At 41.0% G+C, this 19,250-nt stretch overlaps 4 protein-coding genes across 4 annotated transcripts; all 4 read right to left on the reverse strand.

Moving 5' to 3' along the window:
* Positions 1-7,366: 7,366 nt before the first annotated feature.
* Positions 7,367-9,314, reverse strand: LOC146364873 (P2Y purinoceptor 1-like). The gene has a single exon (XM_084916813.1). The coding sequence runs from the start codon at positions 9,289-9,291 to the stop codon at positions 8,188-8,190; it is 1,104 nt and encodes a 367-aa protein (XP_084772939.1). The 5' UTR covers positions 9,292-9,314; the 3' UTR covers positions 7,367-8,187.
* A 1,972-nt stretch (positions 9,315-11,286) lies between these two features.
* LOC146364874 (P2Y purinoceptor 1-like) lies at positions 11,287-12,591 on the reverse strand. The gene has a single exon (XM_084916814.1). The coding sequence runs from the start codon at positions 12,589-12,591 to the stop codon at positions 11,578-11,580; it is 1,014 nt and encodes a 337-aa protein (XP_084772940.1). The 3' UTR covers positions 11,287-11,577.
* A 2,414-nt stretch (positions 12,592-15,005) lies between these two features.
* LOC146364875 (P2Y purinoceptor 1-like) lies at positions 15,006-16,570 on the reverse strand. The gene has a single exon (XM_084916818.1). It carries the CDS (start codon positions 16,542-16,544, stop codon positions 15,636-15,638), a length of 909 nt encoding a protein of 302 aa, XP_084772944.1. The 5' UTR covers positions 16,545-16,570; the 3' UTR covers positions 15,006-15,635.
* A 751-nt stretch (positions 16,571-17,321) lies between these two features.
* LOC146364876 (P2Y purinoceptor 1-like) lies at positions 17,322-19,049 on the reverse strand. The gene has a single exon (XM_084916815.1). It carries the CDS (start codon positions 19,016-19,018, stop codon positions 18,026-18,028), a length of 993 nt encoding a protein of 330 aa, XP_084772941.1. The 5' UTR covers positions 19,019-19,049; the 3' UTR covers positions 17,322-18,025.
* Positions 19,050-19,250: the final 201 nt, after the last annotated feature.

A 19,250-nucleotide genomic window follows, 5' to 3' on the forward strand; every position in this document is an offset into this window, starting at 1 on the left:
TGAACGTTGCCAAGTTGCAAAAGACACCCAACCAGCAGCTCAAAGTTTCATGGGACATTTGTTGGCTTCTCGACCAAATGAAATCTTGGCTATTGATTACACCCTGCTTGAACCTTCCCGGAATGGGCTGGAGAACGTCTTGGTAATGACTGATGTTTTCAGCAAGTATACATTGGCTGTCCCCACTCGTGACCAATGTGCTGCTACAGTGGCCCAGGTTCTCGTAACAGAGTGGTTCTCGAAGTTTGGTGTACCTGCGCGTATTCATTCTGATCAGGGTCGTAACTTTGAAAGCTCCCTGATCCAGCAGCTCTGCAAGTTTTATGGTATTGAGAAGTCCCATACTACTCCTTATCATCCGGCTGGAAATGGTCAGTGCGAACGCTTTAATAGGACTTTGCACAATTTGTTGCGGACCCTGCCAGTATCCAGGAAAAGGGACTGGAATGTATGTTTGCCCCAGTTACTCTATTGCTACAACACCACTCCCCATCAGGCTACTGGGGAAACTCCATTTTTATTGATGTTTGGGCAAGAACCCAGGTTGCCAGTGGACTTTCTGTTGGGCAGAGTACCGGATCCCATCAGTGGAGATGTGCACGAGTGGATTCAGGAGCATAAAGCTCGGCTACAGGTTGTACATGAAGGAGCCAAGGAACGACTGCAACTGGCTGCCGACCGCAGGAAGAGGCACCATGATAAAAAGGTGAAAGAGGCACCATTGAATGACGGGCAGTTGGTGTTCCTGCGTGATTTGAGTGGAAGAGGGAGATGTAAAATCCAAGATCGATGGAAACCAGCGGTATATAGGATCCTGAAGGCACCTAAAGGAGGTGGGGCAGTACATACCATTGCACCTGCAGATGATCCTAGCAGTGTGAAGCATGTTCATCGTACATTGTTGAAGGCTGTGGTAATAGCAGCTACACCATCAGAAGGGCCTGCTCCGAGCAGTAGTCCACATGGCCCAGAAATGCCATCCTCAGAACATGACTCATCAAGTGACAGTGACCTGCTATTCCTGAGCGTAGAAGCTCCTCAAGTAAATGTTTTACCATCTTATAGCCCAGTGGCAGTGATTCCAAGTAGCTCTGAGTTGTTGCTCTCACCAGAAGACCGGCTTTCCGCCGTTCCAGCCACTTGTACAGCGACCCCGAGGGCAGCACCAGTTCCATCTTGCTCTCTTCCTGTTCCCACTATGAGCTCTGATACAAGAAATATGGTGGTGCGAAGAACAACACGGTCCACGGCTGGCCAGCATTCAAACATCCATCATCTCCCAAGACCAACAGGGGAGGTGGCACCAGGGGCTGCAAACTCTATGTCTGAGCTTAGGGTGCATGCTGTCTCTGCATTTTTTAGGCCTTGGGATTAACCTGGGTGTCCTTGTAATCCATCGTCGGGGCGACGATGCAAAAAGGAGGGGTAGATTGTGGCAGGATGAATGTTATTCCTTGGTTCAGCCCACTTTCAGCCTGGCGCATTGGGGGGCGCTAGTATAAATAGTGGCCATTTGAGCATCCCTGTATCTCTTACCTATGATCTCCTTTTTGGTCACCTGACTTCCTTTGGTGTTGCAGAGATCATTCTGAAGCCTCCATCGCGGCTGGTAGGTGTTTACTCATTGTAGTGTGTACATTACCTTACTTGGTGGTAAACAGATATTGTTTTTAGGTCATAGCTGTAGAAGCCTCCTTTGAGCCACTCTGCTCATGTTTCATGACGCGCTCTACTCGGTACGTAATTCAATTTTGTTACGATCGCTGCCTTTTACTGTTCGTTTATAGTAATTATTTATTATGCTTTGCAGGAAGTGTGGGCCTTAGTTTTACGCAACGCCACGCTAACAGAAGTGCTGCTGCTTTGCTTTGCCTTGCTTTTACCGTCTGTCCCCGTTGTGAGGTTTCTTTTCCTGCTGCTGCCAGCTTTTTAAAGTGGACGTCGGTGTGGACAGCGGCCATATGCATGCCGGTTATGGGAATCGGCTGGCGTACATATTAATGGACCGGATGATTAACTTATAGTCGGGCAGACGGCAAGTTGGAGCAACACGGCGATTCCGTTTGCTCCAGATTTTAAAGTTTTATCCCGATTGTATGTTTTCTGTTGTTTTGATTTGTAGTTTTGATTTTTGTTACGCCACTGGTGGGAGGCCCTTTTTCTAGCTGCAGATCACCAGTGTGGTCCTGCAGTTGGGTTATCCCCCAGCGCTATATTAGTTTTGTTGTAATATATTAAAATTTTCTTTGTTCTTTTATTCAGATGTGGAGTGCCGACGTGGAGGAGACTAGGGTGCCTTGGTGGTGGGATCCTTGAGTGTACACACCTGCCTTGTTTAGTTTATTAGTGTGTGTGATTTTGTGTTGCACTTGTGTCTTGGTGTGTTTTCTTTTTTTTGGAGTTTGTGCGTGGCATCCCTGCCCCTCCACTGGTAAGCCTCAGCTCTGAATACCTTTTTAAGCATATTTGTACATGGATATTTATGATTGTGCTTTTATATGGTGTTTTAAATAATTTTTAATAAATTGTCAACTTGTTTTATCATTGAACCTCATCTCTGTACTGAGTATAACAAACCTAACTGCCTCCTTGGTGATTAGTGTTACTTCCAGTATTCTCTGGGTGAAATTCCCAGAGTGGCGTTGTCTTAAACTGTGAAGAGTATTTACTTTATTCTCACCTCGTGCTGCCACAACTGCAACTTACAGGACGAAAGACACAAAAAAGTAGTTTGTTTGGGAGAGAGAGAAGCCGCTGCGTGTGCACGCGCCGCCATCATGAAACTGAGTTCACATGAAAGATGAATAATTCTAAGACCCTGGCACGACTTCCCTTGCAAGTGAAACAACAAAGAGCGCTGTGTTGTCTTGCTTTGTTTGCAGTTGGTTGGTCTCTGTTTCAGCGCGGTTTGTTTGAATAAACCCAATAGTGCGGTGTTTTGTCTGTGTTTTTCTGTGTCTCCTTTTTCGCATAGATAGGCGTGTGCAGCAATTCACCAAACCTGGCACACCTGTCATTCATTAGACACTTTCTTCAGAAGTGTTCTTAAGGAGCTGCCCGACAGAGCTCTAGTGTCGCAGTATTGTCCTTTCTGGAGTGCCTGTAAACCGGCCCGGTTGCCTACTGGAGCTTGTGGATTTATTTTGCTTGTGACTGAATGGAGTTTTGTTTCCTCCCCAGGATTTTCGCCTCTCTGTTTCTCTGTTTAGCCTCGTCTGGTTCGTTTCCTTCCAGAGGTTTTTGCAGACAGTATCAAGTAAGCTCTACACCTCTCTCTGTAAATTCTGGTTTATGTTTGTTCTCGGTTTTGGGCAAGACCCTCCTAATTCTCATGTTCCTCTCCCCTTAGATTGAGTGCATTACTAGTGTGTGTTTCTTCCCCTGGACGTCCTGGCTCCACGTTACTATTTACATTCTGTTGCAAATACATTGTTTCTGAAATTCGCCCTCCACTGTTTTTTTTTTTTTTTTTTGTCTGTCCCATTTGGTTCTTTAGCTGTCAGAATTGTTGTCTGAAGGCCAACAAGGATACCCAATGGATTTACTTTACCAAGTGGATCATCATGGCCTTGCCGTATTGGTCCATTTGATCGACCTTTGTTATTATTATTTATGTTATTTTATTTTCAGTTGTTACCAGTGTTGGGACTAACGCGTTATTAAGTAACGCGTTACAGTAACTACGTTATTATTGTGGTAACGAGCACGGTAACTAGTTATTATGCCAAAATCAGGAACGCGTTACTCGTTACTGGGATTTAGATAGGCTCGTTATTCGTTACTTCGTGTGGTGGCTATCGCGGAGCTTCCACAGATTCAGTAACATTAGCAAGTGGTGGAGGAGGGAAAGGGAGGCAGGAGGAGAGACCCGAAGCGGCCGCCCGTCCGAGTGTCAGGTGAACTGAACTTCAGGTAAGACGTTATGACCTGCAGTCTATCTGGGTCAGATATGAACCAAGTTTAGTTGGAGTTTATTTTCGTTGTGCTGACTTTTTCGTACTGCGTGCTAGCTAGCATGACGGGGTTTCTATACAGCTGGGTGGGTGCTATGATGTTAATGATGTTGAACTTTATTTTGTTCATACGGTTAATTATTAGAGTTGCCAACCGTTCCCTAAAAAACGGAATCGTCTGTTATTCAGAGAAAATATTACGCGTTTCGTATTGAGGTGAAAAGGAACAGTTTGTCCCGGATTTCAGCTACAATGAAAAAGACACAAAGCTGGAGTTATTCTGTGTCTTTGCTGCACAGCTGCCTCTTCTTCTCTCATTCTCTCCCCTCTCTCTCCTGTTGCTACTTTAATCATGAAACTGATCAATGATCAGCTGATCGGCTTTTCCCTCTTGTTTATTTATCGTCCACTTTGCGCCAGAAAGAGGAAACCACCGGATGTCGCGTTAAACAACAGCAGCACGTTTGATCAGCTGTTGTTAGAATTTATTTAATATTAATTTCTAGTATCAGCTGATGTTTGCTGGAGCCACAGCTGTAAAGCTGTTGGTCATGATATCGGTTTGTATATCTGGTGAGTGGGAAACCAGATGAAACCAGGAGATGTCCTTACTGAATCATCAGAGCTGAACAGGTGATGGAGAAACAGGTTTACCTTTTAGGTGACATGAATGAGTTGAAGGGAAGTTATGAACTGTTTCTGAGAGATAAATAACACCAGGATCCTTTTCTATGTAGCTGACAGCTGGTAACTGTGCAGGGGCGGATCTAGCAAAGTGTTGCCAGGGGGCCAGGTAGGGCATTAACAGGGAAAGGGGGGCACAAAGAAATACTTTCTTATTCTCATTTCAAATGTCTAGCTTTTAATAAATAATTATCTGAGTCTTACAACAAACGATTGATAGATTGATACATATATACCATCAAGACAGTGAACATCACTGGCACAACAGTGTTTGTTTTCATTCAAAGGCTTTATGATATTTGCTATAATGGCGGGCCGGTATCTAGTCAAAATGCCCGGGCTGAGTTTTTGTCCCAGTCCAGCCCTGTATGCAGCTCATCTGCAGTCTGGTGTTACCTACATCTTCCTATTCGGAAGGCAGAATTTCTGAGTTCTGAGTACAATCAAAAGCACCACGACTGCAGTTTTTGTGTTGGATGTAAAAAGCGCACATGACGCTGTGACGTAGACTAGAATCATGGCGGCGGTCAACGACGGTCCAGGCGTGGGATTTCTCTCGTGGAAATATGCACATTATTTTTTCCTTTGGTAGGTGGCACAGTGCACTTGTGGCAAGTAAGCAAGCTAGAAGACTGGCACTCTTGCTAGGTATCCAGTTAGCAACACATTAACAAGAGAAGTCTGAGTAAAACCAAAGTTACTTTCCCTAGTAACTAGTTACTTTGAAAGTAACGAGTAACTTGAAGTAACTGAGTTACTTTTGATGGAAGTAACTAGTAATGTAACTAAGTTACTAATTTAAAGTAACTTACCCAACACTGGTTGTTACAGATGGGACAGACATGACTAGGGGATAGGAAAGGGAGAAAGAAAGATGAAGGAAAAGAAAAACAGAGGGGAAGAGGGACAGTGAGAAAGGGCACTTAAAAAGAGAAAGAGAGAGATAAAAAAAAAAACTCCTGGATCACCTGTTGAGAGAAAAAGAAGAGAAAACAAGAAAAAAAAGAGAGCAACACAACACCATCGCATTAATCTAGCTAAGTGTAAACAGCAGTAAATACTAAATATTGAATGTTGTGGTGCAGCACGCAGGACCGACAGCGCACAATGTGCTTTGAGGTAGCAGCCAAGAAAGGTGTAGTTTATGTCTATGGACAGTGAACACCCGTGTGCACACCTGTGTGGATCAGCACGCTTGTATTCAAAAGGTTTCCCCATGTAACGGTCTGCTAGAGGGTGTAGGGAGCCATAGCCCCGTCCCCCAGGGCATGAAGCAGGCATGGAAGAGATCCAGATCTCAGACATCCAGAGGCCCCAGAGTGCGAGAGCCCAAGGAGGACCACCGGAAGGGCAACCGTGCCACCCTCCTGGGAAGAGCCCCAGACGAGGGGTCACCCAGCAGCCACAGAGCAGAAGCCAGAGGGGGCTGCACTGGCGTGCCCGCCAGCTCTGCCGGTAGCCAGCTGTGCCAGAGTGAACCAAGCTGCAGGCCCAGAGGCCGAGGGCTCCCTACGCCCTGGAAGAGGCCTGACCGGGCAACAGGCGCCAGGCCCTGCCAAGTAGTCACCGGGAGTGAGCTGGTACATACCTGAGCGCCCAGCCCCGGACACCAAGAACCACCAACGCACCGACCCCTGAGGGCATCAGCCACCGGCAGGGAGTGTGGTGAGGGGAGATAGGCCTCCATACTTTGGAGCGCCTGGGAGTTCCCAGAGAGGTGGAGTCTAAGACCCGACCTGACATTAGACACAGACAAACAGGCACACACAGACACAAACATGCATTCCCACCCTCATGCACACATATACAAATACTCAGCACTCACCCAATGTAGACACAAATGGACATTGTACACACATACGTACCACGTACCAAACATACTCTATACCCCGTGTCCAGGTACCCTCGCCCCCAGAGGGGGAAACGGCACCTAGACCCAGGAGATGTTACCCTTTCCCCTGGGGTGGAGGAAAGCAGACCACCCCGGCTCCGCAGCAGTAGGGAGGCCCCGCATCCCAGATCCCAATCGGACGGCCAACACCTCCTCCCAGCCCCCCCGCCCGATGGCCAGCAGAGAACGGGGGTGTGTGAAGACCCCAAACCTCCCTCCTCCCGCTCATGTGTAGTGTTGCTGTGTTTTGTTCTAAAGTGCATTTAAAACACGGGAGAGCATGGTGCTGCTGCCAGAGAACAGCAGGTGTTAGCACGGCCCCTCCCGAGAACCCTCAATGTCTACATGGATTTAAAATTGAGAGGTGGGCACCGGCGCCAGAGGTGGGGTTGAATACACAGACCGTCCTCTGGACACCGTTAACGTGCCCACCCTCAAGGCCCAAATGTATGTGTTATGAGAGTGTGAGTAATGTGGATGTCTAAGTTGTGGAATAAAATTGAGGCACAGGTGGCCAGAAGGGGACGGGGAGGGATGCCTCCCCTGCACCCTGGTGACACACCTGCACCCCAAGGCCCTACTTGTGTGGGTAGGTGTGGTGGAGCGGGAAGAGGGAGGCAGTCGGGGATGGGGGATTAAAGACTTTAAATACATTTTTTTTTAAAAATATTCAATTAAGCATTTTACCTTTTTAAGTTCAAAAAGATGGAGAGAAATACATAAAAAAATATTATAGTTAGAAATCCATCAATTACTTTCTTAGAAAGGATAACTCTTTACTGTCATTTACAGTTCAAAAAATGTTATGACTTATAAAAATAATGAATCTAGGGTGTGTGTGTGTGTGTTTGTGTATGTGTGTTTGTGTGTGTGCCCTTGATTAGAGCAGTATACATCAAATACTATACATTAGAATTCCAGAGCAAACTAAAAGCCAAATATTGTGTATCTTATGTCAAATATCAATCACATGTTCACTGCCAAGCTGGCTTATAGTAGGCATGAAACAAAAGTTAATGTTGATTAAATTTCACCAACATTGTTCTACTGCTATACAAACGTAATAATCCAGCAGATGTTTTTTATGGGAAATTATTTTGCTGTCCACATAACCTACACAAATCTAAAGAAACGTGCTTACTAACCTGAAAACTGTGTCAGTGAACATAAAATAAATGATACTAATCTGCCAGCGCTCTTTCCTGATCTTTGCTTAAATTAAAAGTGTCATGGTCCTGGGTCTGTGACCCAGCATTTCTATGGCAGGTTAAGAAGCAGTTCCTTGTGTTAGTTACTATAGCTATTACTCTGTTTAACATTTGTTGAGATCACCTTAGCTTTCTTATCTAGTCTTTAGTTTCTGTTGTCTTGCCTCCAATCCCCTACGCATGTATAGTCATGTCGTAGTGGTTGTTTATATTTTCAATGTGACAAAAAAATGTTGCTGTAAAGGATTTGAATAATGCAATTTTCAATAATGCAATTTTCGATGCTGGGCAACATAAGAACAACAAACACAGAAACAAAGCTTTTTATGTACATTTGTAAATCAATTTGAGCCAAAACTGTTATCCCGAAAAAGATAGTATAGACAGTATAATACGTAAAACAGTCTTTACACTCTACTCTAAAAGACAAAGTCAAAGTCACTAATTACTGTTAAGATATTGTTGTGGTCACTGTTTGTTCCACGGATACACTGCCGTATTCTGACACAAACAAACGAGTAAATGTCTGACGAAACCGCTGAAGCAGCTGTTGGAGCTGAGCAGGAATATCCATGACATGGAGGTAAACCAGGGGGTTCAAAACACTATTCAGACACACAAGACCACGACTGATCTGATGAGCACAGAAGACTCTCTTATCCCATGATGGATACTTCTTGTTGGTTGAAAAAAGTACTCTTGAATAAAGGCTGAGGTTCTTAAAAATATGGTAGGGGATGTAACAGACCAAGAAGAGCAAAATCAAAATGAACATCAACTTTAAGCTTTTTTGTTTCGCTACCTTATTAATGGTATTAATGCGGCAGAGAACAAGAGTCACATGTCCATAGCAGCCAAGAAAAATAAGGAAAGGCATAACAAACCCAGTCAATGTCCAGCCCACACTGTATTTCAGGTAATTCTCAACATACTTTGTAGAGGTGGTATGGTGACATTTTTCAGTTTCATTTGTTGAGTTTTTGGGAAAGAGCACGTCTGGAAGACTTTGAACAATCACCAACAGCCAAACCATGACTGAGATAACCACAGAATTACGGACAGTCATCCTTCTCTTCGCTTTCAGTGCATGGACAATAGCCAGGTACCTGTTCACACTTATACAGGTGAGGAATCCAATGCTGCTGTATAAATTCAAGTTGAAGCAGAATCTTGTGATCTTGCAGAAGACTTCTCCAAATATCCATTTATTCTTCATAAAGTAGTAGGCTGTTAAAAATGGAAGTGTTGGCAGGAACAAAAAATTAGCAATTCCAAGGTTCAGAAGAAAAACATTGATGTATCCAAGAATTTTCCATTTCTGAAGCAGAGACTTCAGTCCCCATACATTAGCTCCCAGACCAATGATGAACACAAAGGTGTAAATAGCGGGCAGAGTTACATGTTCATAGACTGAACGAAACCATTCAGTCGTATTCATTCTGTCTCCTAACATGTTGTCCACACTGCTCTCCTCTGTGGCGGAATTAAAAGTGAAAGAAGTGGAAAGAATAAGATCAGATGTACATGTTCCTCCTGCTTGTGACCCTGCATGCATGCTGAAACCAGTTTGAGATCTGAGAAACATACGTGGGCGGAAATTCATGCATCCATGTGTTTCTTCCCCTTGACGTCCTGGCTCCACGTGCCCATTCACTTTTTGTTGTAAATACATTGTCCCTGAAATTCGCCCTCCACTGTTAATAAAGTTCCTTCATCGCAACTCTGTGTCTCCGTGTGTTCTGTTCTCTGAGTCCACTCGCATTTCTCGTAACACTTACCTGATAGGCATACATTTAGAAGAAACACATTGATGTGTCCAAGATTTTTCCATTTCTGCAGCAAGAATCTCAGCAGCAATTCAGAGCGACCAGTGTATATGTGCATCATTTTTATTAAAAGACATTAAGTCTGTGTTTCAGTCACGTAGTAACTGTTAAGCTTGACTGCACAAGGCTTGTTAGGCACTATAGAAAAAATATCATACACACTTCTGGTTGTTAGAAGACAACTAATATTAGCCATGAATAAGACTAAAGTTTGAGATGTCCTTTAGATCTAAAGATAAGATTAATTACTTTTTTCTACTAATATGAATTTTCAAATAATACATCATGATTGTGTTCAACTTATTTACAAGCGACATACTTTATATAGTGTTTTCAATACACCCTATAGATAGATTTAGCTTTGAGCACAGGTACATTGAAAAAAAATTCAAAGTTATCTTTATCACAATTATTTTTTAAATAGACTATTTTATAGGATAATATGATACCTCTTTAGCAGTCCCCAGTAATGAGCTATGGTAATTATTAATGACAAAGCTTAGATGCAGTAGATAACAACTGGTAAATATTGAAAAGTTTATTCATAATGGCCATGAAATATGTATCAGAGGAAGCCACCTAAATTTCACAGTGGCTATATGGCAGACAGGAAATCCAAAGATTTTCTACAGAACACAGAGCTACAAGCTGGCACATGACAGAACAAAAACAAGTTAAATCTTTCACAGGAACTTAAAGGTTAAGAAGAACTATGATTATGTAGTAGAAGCTGGACGTTTGGATGTTATTACAACAGAAGATGATGAAACAATCTGGCGAACAAAAGGACAAATGAAGCAACAGCCCTTTATACCAGCTATGGCAAATAAGGTCAGTGAAGGTCACTTTAAATCTGAGGATGTATGCTTCCAATATTTTGCACAACAATTCTTAAGTGTCCAAGATTTTAAACTGACCAATAACAAAAAAGAAAACAAAGCAGAGGTTGCCACTACAAAATACATGGAATATACATCTGGACTGTGTGTCAGCAAAAAACACAATAAACTTTACAGGCTTGAAGGTAGATTGAGTGTGAAGTGTGTGTATAAAAGTATGTATGTAGACCTTTTTGTTAAATGTGTTATTAAAAAAAGACAATAGTAGTTAAAAGAATGATATAAAATGAATTACATAATCAAACTCAGACAACTAAACATCTGATAAAACTGCCGGACCAGCTGCCTGAGCTGAGCAGGGAAATCCTTTACAAGGAGGTAAATCAGGGGAGTCAAAACACTATTCAGACACACAAGACCACGACTTATCTGATGAGGACCAAAAACTCCCTCATCCCAATCGGGACTCGTCAGCTGTTTTGATAAAACTCTTGAATAAAGGCTGAGGTTCTTAAAAACAGAGCGCCGTGTACCACATAAAATGGGTTCAAGATCATTAAGCACAACCAGAATTCATACATAAGGTGCACTGTTGGTTTTTGAGAAAATTAAGGGATTTTAAGTGGGCCTTACAGCACGATAAATATGTTACTAGCACTAAATAAGAAACAAATTATACATATATAATATAATTATACAGAGCCAGAGCTCTGTCCAATTATACATATATAATATAATTATACAGAGCCAGAGCTCTGTCCTGATCTATCATTAAAGTGAAAGTTGTTGTTGTAAGAGGTTTGAATAATGCAATTTTCAATGATTAAATTACATTTATTTCAAATACATAACATCATTAGTTAAAGGCTAATAGCTAGTGAAGCTAATACAGAGCAATAACAAGGAATAACAATGACATCTTGCATACATGATAAGGAGAATGAGTTTTAAACCAAAAGAGTAAATGCATTCCACCAGGTTTTAGTCATTCACAGAATACAAGGCAATAGAATAGGAAACAAAACATACATAAAGGTATATATACATATTTGTCTAACCACTTGTGCCAAAACTGTTATCCAGAAAAAGTGAGTGTTAATTAAGAGAATGAAGCACATTGTAGTACATAAAGCAGTCTTTAACTTTTACTTTTGCATGCAAAGTCATTAATCACTGTTAAGATATTGCTCTGTTTGCAGTTTGTGCCACAGGCACACTGACATAGTTTAACACAAACAAACTAGTAAATGTCTGACGAAACCGCTGAAGCAGCTGTTGGAGCTGAGCAGGAATATCCATGACATGGAGGTAAACCAGGGGGTTCAAAACACTATTCAGACACACAAGACCACGACTGATCTGATGAGCACAGAAGACTCCCTCATCCCATGTTGGACGCATCCTGTGTTTTATCAAAACTCTTGAATAAAGGCTGAGGTTCTTAAAAATATGGTAGGGGATGTAACAAACTGAGAAGAGCAAAATCAAAATGAACAACAACCTTAAGCTTCTTTGTTTCACCACTTTATTAATGGTATTTTTGCGGCAGAGAACAAGAGTCACATGTCCATAGCAGCCAAGTAAGATAAGGAGTGGCACAACAAACCCAGTCAATGTCCAACCCACACTGTATTTCAGGTAATTCTCAACATACTCTGTAGAGGTGGTATGGTGACATTTTTCAGTTCTATTTGTATCAGTGTTGTTTGCAGAGGTTTTTGGGTAGAACATATCTGGAAGACTATGAACAATCACCAACAGCCAAACCAAAACTGAGATAGCTATAGAGAGAGTGACAGTTAATCTTCCCATCATCCTCATTGGATGGACAATAGCCAGGTACCTGTACACACTTATACAGGTGAGGAATCCAATGCTGCCGTATAAATTCAAGTTGAAGCAGAATCTTGTGATCTTGCAGAAGACTTCTCCAAAGATCCATTTATTCCTCATAAAATAATATGCTGACAAAAATGGGAGAGTTGGCAGGAACAAAAAATTAGCAATTCCAAGGTTCAGAAGAAACACATTAATGTGTCCAAGAATTTTCCATTTCTGAAGCAAGGACCTCACCGCCCATCCGTTAGCTCCCAGACCAATGATAAAAACAAAGGTGTAAACAGCAGGCAGAGTTACATGTTCATAGTCTGAACGAAAGAAGGAAGTTTTACTCGTTGCTATTCCTGACATGTTGTCCACACAACCTCTCTCCTTTGTAGCAGAATTAAAAGTGAAAGAAGTGAAGGGACAGCAAATGTATCTGTTGTTGCTTGAAGCCCTAAATGTTGAGTTTCAGGTTTCAGAGCTGAGATAAACATCTTTGCATCATCCCGTAACCCTCTGATTTGTTTTGATAGATCTGAACCTTTGGAATGTGGCCTCCTGTTCCTGTGGCCATTTGCTTTTTATGAACCTTATCTTTATTCCTGTTATTGTAGCCTGTTACCCCATGATCAGTGACAAAACCCTTTTAACTTTTACCTTTTTGTTCTTTGTATGTAATTAGCAACCCTTCCACTACTCTCTGTTACCCTTCTGGTATAAATAACAGTGGTCTGGTTTACCCACTCATACCCACTCTCTGTGTCTGTAAATCCATCTTATAAAGGTATACTTTGATAAGCACACCACCACAGCAAACAAAAGGAAAAAGGACCTGAAGTCAGATTTTTTTCTTCAACACATCTCATGCATCTAATTCCTTGCTTTTTCACAAAGACTGTAGATTATTTTATCTTTTTAAAAACACTGCATGAAAATATAAAATCCATCATTGTGGATACCTTTTTTGTCTTTTTTGTTTAAGTAATGAAGTAACAGCACTTTATGATATGTTAAATAAATAAAACTCAGTGTGCTTAACACAGAAAATAAAGACAGATTTGTCTTTAAACTTCCTACAAGAAATGAAAACAGTAAAACCAAAGAAAAAACAATGACTGAAAGCACTCTTAGCAGACTGAGATCTATTTCTGGGAACATGTAAAACATCTGAATCTGATCCTTGAGAGGTCTGACTGAGCTGTAGACAGTGAGCAAGTCAGAGATGTACTGGGAATGATGGTACAGCCCCCACAGAGCCCTGATCTCAACATCATCGAGTGTGTCTGAGATTGCATGAAGAGACAGAAAGATGTGAGGAAGCTTACATCCACAGAAGATCTGTGGTTAGTTCTCCAAGACAATTGGAACAACCTACCAGTCGAGTTCGTTCAAAAACTGTGTGCAAGTGTGCCTAGCAGTATATGCTGTTTTGAAGGCAAAGGGTGGTCACACCAAATATTGATTTGTCTTAGCTTTCTCTTTTGTTCATTCCCTTGATGAAAATAAAAGATTAGCACTTCCATTTTTGAAAGCATTCTTTGTTTACAGCATATTTTTTTTCACCTGCCTAAAACCTTTGCACAGTGCTGTATGTCTGGATTAATTATGTGTTGTGCATTGTTTATGTTATGAAACGGCTGTGTGCAGGCAGGAAAAGGACCCAAAGTGCAGACACTCGGAGGCAAAACGTGAACTCAAAACAGATTTAATGCTGAACTCCAAAAAGGTAACAAAACTGAGACTCCAAGGCTGGCTGGCTGGCTGGCTGGCTGGCTGGCTGGCTGGCTGGCTGGCTGGCTGGCTGGCTGGCTGGCTGGCCGCACAGCAAGATGAGGGTAGATCACAGCACAGACACAGAGAAACACGGGGCTTAAATACACAGAGGGAGCAATCAGGGAATGGGAAACAGGAGGGAAACACAGCTGGGACAAATCAGGCCTAAGGAGACAAAAGAATTAAAACCAGACACATTAACATGAGACACGGACTTTCAAAGTAAAACAGGAAACATAACACAGAGACGCATGACTTGACACGGGGATACAGCAGACAGGGGAGACAGCAACTATGGATCACAGACAGAAAACCAGAACACTAAAACTCTAACAAAACCCACACAGAAAACCTAAACTAAGAATAAACCTATAAACCATAAGGCACAGCTAGAATATAATGAAATAAACAAAATCAAAGAACCAAAAACACAAACCACTGGGTCGACGACCCAGGCACCCTAACAGTTTAGTCTTCTAGCTTGGTATTATTTTCCACTGCTCCCTACTTTAGTTATCCACGTTTCTATTTCCTAGTTCATTGTCTGATTTGATTGGTTCTCTTTCACGTCCAGTCTGTCTCTGTCTCATCTGTGTGTACGTGTGTCAGTTGTGTGTTGTCAGTTTGCTCATCATGTCTTTCATCTCTGTGTTCTGTGTTTGTCTCTTCCTGTTTTACTTTGTTAGTCTCCGTCTGCATGAGTAGTTCTTAAACCTTTGCAATATAAGTTAAAAAAATAATCTACAAATCTTAAATCAACATGAACTCTTCAACACAAGACCAACTGGGGCAAGAAGCCTCTACTATACTACATGCACTTGTGTATGATATTGCCCTTCTCTCCTTTTGGGTGGCAATACTTTCTTCTTAAAATTATTTATTTTTTCTATACTATTGTAGGATCTTTACATTATAACATAAAACACCTTGAGGCAACTATTGGTGTTGTGTTGATTTTTTGTTTAATTTTCGATCATGTAAACAGTATACAAAAGTTTGTTTAGGAAAGAAAAGAAAAAATGCAATACAAAATAAAGCTAAATACAATAAACATATATAATTTAGACACTACATAAAGTACAGATTATTATCATTTCAGCATATTTTGCCACAAAGGTAAGATAATGACATTACTGTTTAACTATAGTGTTATGAGGGTCTTGGTGGCCTCTCATAATAAGCCAAGGGGTGTGGGTGAAAGCGTGTCATAGATATTAGCTGATAAATTAATTTGAAAATGTACCAATTCTAGGCACTGCTGTCTATGTAACATCATTTTACCAGGATGCTTTACATGGAAAATAAAGGATCTTTACTTATGTATCCCACCTTTATTTATTTATTGCATTTAGCAGGAGGTGCTGTAATCATGCCACAGTTGTCCATTTCAAGGATCACAAGATATTTGCATCAGAAATAAAATATTGTTATTAAGTGGCTGCTAATGTTGACTAAGTCAAAACCAGTGAAATTTTGCACAGTGTGAATACAATTACAACAAAGATGCATGCTGTCGAGCTGGTTATGTAAAACATTTTTAAGATTTCTAACATATGGCAAACTTGTTAAACTTTATCAGACTGTGTCACTGGGATTCTGCCACTCCTTGATTTAGGCCAATTAAAGATCTGGCGAGTTCACTGGAGCAGCTGTTGGAATCGAGTAGGCAAATCCTTTACATGGAGGTAAACCAGGGGAGTCAAAACACTGTTCAAACACACAATTCCACGACTTAATTGGTGAGCCCCAAAGACTCCCTCATTCCAATCTGGACATTTCCCCTGTTTTGACAAAACTCTTGAATAAAGGCTGAGGTTCTTGAAAATATGATAGGGGATGTAACAAACTGAGAAGAGAAGGCACAAGATGAATAACAACTTTAAAACTCGTTTTTTCACCACCTCCTTTATGGTATTTGCATGACAGAGAACAAGAGTCACATGTCCATAGCAGCCAAGTAAAATAAGGAGTGGCATAACAAACCCAGTCAATGTCCAACCCACACTGTATTTCAGATAATCCTCCACATACTCGTTAGAGGTGGTATGGTAGCATTCTTCAGTTTTATTTGGTGAGATTTTGGAGAAGAAGATATCTGGAAGACTTTGAGCACTCACCAACAGCCAAACCAAAACTGAGATAGCCACAGAATGAGTCACAGTTATTCTCCCCATCATCCTCATTGGATGGACAATAGCCAGGTACCTGTACACACTTATACAGGTGAGGAATCCAATGCTGCCGTATAAATTCAGGTTGAAGCAGAATCTTGTGATCTTGCAGAAGGCATCTCCAAATATCCATTTACTGTCCATAAAGTAGTACGCTGACAAAAATGGGAGTGTTAGCAGGAACAAAAAATTAGCAACTCCAAGGTTCAGAAGGAACAGATTAATGTTTCGAAGTTTCTTCTTTTTCTGCAGCAGAGACTTTAGTCCCAATCCATTTCCTCCCAGACCAACAATCATAACAAAGGCATAAATGGCAGGTAGAATTTTGTGTTCATGGAGTTTTAAGTTGCCTGAAGTACAGGAACCGTTATTCATTGTGCTTCTAAAGCAAACGTCTGCACAATCTCCCCCCTTCATGGAGAGTTATATGTCATGAAAGTGAAAGAAAACACACCCTATTTTCTTTTTTTTGTTTTAACAATTTATACGTCATGTTCAAGCTTGAATTCCTGCCCACTGAAGCATAAGACTGAGATCTCAAGTGAATGCAACATGTCTAATAGATATGCATGCAATCTTAATCTTGCCTTTGGGCATTGTTTGGAATGTGAAAGCAAGCAGCGTATTGTTTTTGTATTTTTACTATATTTTTCAATAAATCTAAAAATGAACATCCTCACATTTTCACACAAGTTCTCAAAGTACACAAAGACACTTAAACCAAAACAAAGAAATGCAGAAATATAATATTTGAGGCCTGTCTGGTGGTGGCATGCAAGAGTGGGCAGGCATGGAATCCTAAAATTCACCAGGTGTTGCAAATGCTTTTGCAGGATAGTCAGTGTCAACAAGAACTCATATTACTAGATGCAAACAGGAAGCTTAGGTCTCTTCCACAGAACAAGATTAAATTATTTGGAAAAGCGGTGCATCAGCTGGCATGTGTGGGAAACCACAGTAAACAAGTGGTGGAGAGGTTGGAGGGAGTGTGCAATAGAAAAGAAAAAACTGACTCTATCTATCTATATGTGTGTGTGTGAGTTGATTAGTCAGAGAAAAATATTAAAATAATTTATTACAAAGAGTTCTGAGCAATTTTTCAGTTGCCATCTTTAAATATTTATTAGAACTGCATTTGCATTGCTGCTGTGCAACATGTGCATGCAATATGAGAACAGAAAAGCAAAGTTTCGTTAGAGAATAAATTAAATATATTGTCAAAATATTTTGTTTTTTATCTGGTTTAAAGAAAAATGTGTTTTATATGATTTATGTTATTTTCTTTCACTAGAACGCACTGTGTGAACTCATGCGGTCTTCTTTTAAAAAAGATGCAAGTACAAGCCACATGAACCCATTCACAAAGCAGTTGTACTCTATGCTCTTAGGTCTTTTTATCTGTATACACACACTTATACACCAATCACCCAGGGGCTGCTTGTGGGTGTTTTAACTACTAACCACAACTTGTTAATGATTGCACTGAAAAATAAATCATGATAATCATCTCCCAGTGCTCTGCCCTGACCTTATTGTGTGCAAGTGTTGCTGTTGTGATATATGTGAAAAAATGTGGATAAGAGCATATTTACATCAAAAGTCTAATGTCATTAGGAACTGGCTGTTGATTTTTTTCTCAGTCACAGCTTTAGTCATTCTCTGTTGACATTAGCTTCCTTTCACAGATCTGTCATAACACAGACACATGGAGCTGTTTCCTCTGAATCCATAGTTTATTTAAAACATTGTATAATATAGTATAAAAAGAATGTAATAAATAGAGAAAAAAGGACAGCAAATGAACAGTGTAGCTGTTAAGCACAGCAGTAAAAGATGAGATCAAAGTCAACAATGAACTAGTCTTGTGTATACTGTGTCGCCTGCACACTGCCATATCTTGATACAGTCAGACGATTTAACATATGACAAGATCGCAGGAGAAGCTGATTGAACTGAGTAGAAATATCTGTGATATGGAGGTAAACCAGGGGGTTCAAAACACTATTCAGACACACAAGACCACGACTTATCTGATGAGCACTGAAGACTCCATTATTCCATGTAGGGCATTGCCCCTTTTTTAATAATCCTCTTGCATAAAGGTTGAGGTTCCTAAAAATATGATATGGGATGTAACAAACTGAGAAGAGAAGAATCAAAATAAACAACAACTTTAAGCTTCTTTGTTTTACTTCCTTGTCAATGGTATTACTTTGGCAGAGAACCAAAATCACATGTCCATAGCAGCCAAGTAGGATAAGGAACGGGATGAAAAACCCAGTGAGTGTCTGTCCAAGACTGTATATCAGGTAATCCTCGACATACTGTGTAGAGGTGGTATGGTAGCATTTTGCGGTTTCATTTGTTTTGGTGGTTTTGTTTGTGGATGTTTTGAGGTAGAGCATGTCTGGAAGACTTTGAACACTCACCAACAGCCAAACCACACCTGAGATAGCCACAGTGTTACGGACTGTCGTCCTTCCCATCGCTTTCAGTGGATGGACAATAGCCAGATACCTGTCCACACTTATACAGGTGAGGAATCCAATGCTGGCGTATAAATTCAAGTTGAAGCAGAATCTTGTGATCTTGCAGAAGGCATCTCCAAAGATCCAGTTACTGTTCATAAAATAGTATGCTGACAAAAATGGTAGTGTTGGAAGGAACAAAAAATTGGCAAGTCCAATGTTTAAAAGAAACACATTGTTTCCAACTTTCTTCTGTTTCTGCAGGATCGACTTCATCCCCCATCCATTAGCTCCCAGACCAATAATCAATACCATGGTGTAAATGGACGGTAGAATTTTGCGTTCAAAGTCATATTCAACAGAAGTACAATTATCAGGCATTGTGTGTCTGTACAACCTCACTCCTCTGTGGCAGAATTACAAATGAGGCAAATGAAAGAAAACAAGTTCATAGAGTGATCGGTCATGTCCCTGCTTGTAAACCAGCACCGAGAAGCTGGTTTAGGAAGCTGGAAAGAGATTCCTAATAATTGTGCAACACCTTGTGTATACATGCTGGTGAAACTGTGTCTGTTTGCTTGCTAGCGCACAAATACTGTTTACCTTTCTATCA

This window comes from Perissodus microlepis, chromosome 20, assembly GCF_051167445.1.
Source record: "Perissodus microlepis isolate ML-2025 ecotype Zambia chromosome 20, ASM5116744v1, whole genome shotgun sequence".
NCBI lineage: Eukaryota > Metazoa > Chordata > Actinopteri > Cichliformes > Cichlidae > Perissodus > Perissodus microlepis.

Excerpts from the sequence above, each read along its gene's own strand:
- LOC146364873 (XM_084916813.1), bottom strand. The coding sequence starts at position 9,291 with ATGCATGCAGGGTCACAAGCAGGAGGAACATGTACATCTGATCTTATT.
- LOC146364874 (XM_084916814.1), bottom strand. The coding sequence starts at position 12,591 with ATGTCAGGAATAGCAACGAGTAAAACTTCCTTCTTTCGTTCAGACTAT.
- LOC146364875 (XM_084916818.1), bottom strand. The coding sequence starts at position 16,544 with ATGAATAACGGTTCCTGTACTTCAGGCAACTTAAAACTCCATGAACAC.
- LOC146364876 (XM_084916815.1), bottom strand. The coding sequence starts at position 19,018 with ATGCCTGATAATTGTACTTCTGTTGAATATGACTTTGAACGCAAAATT.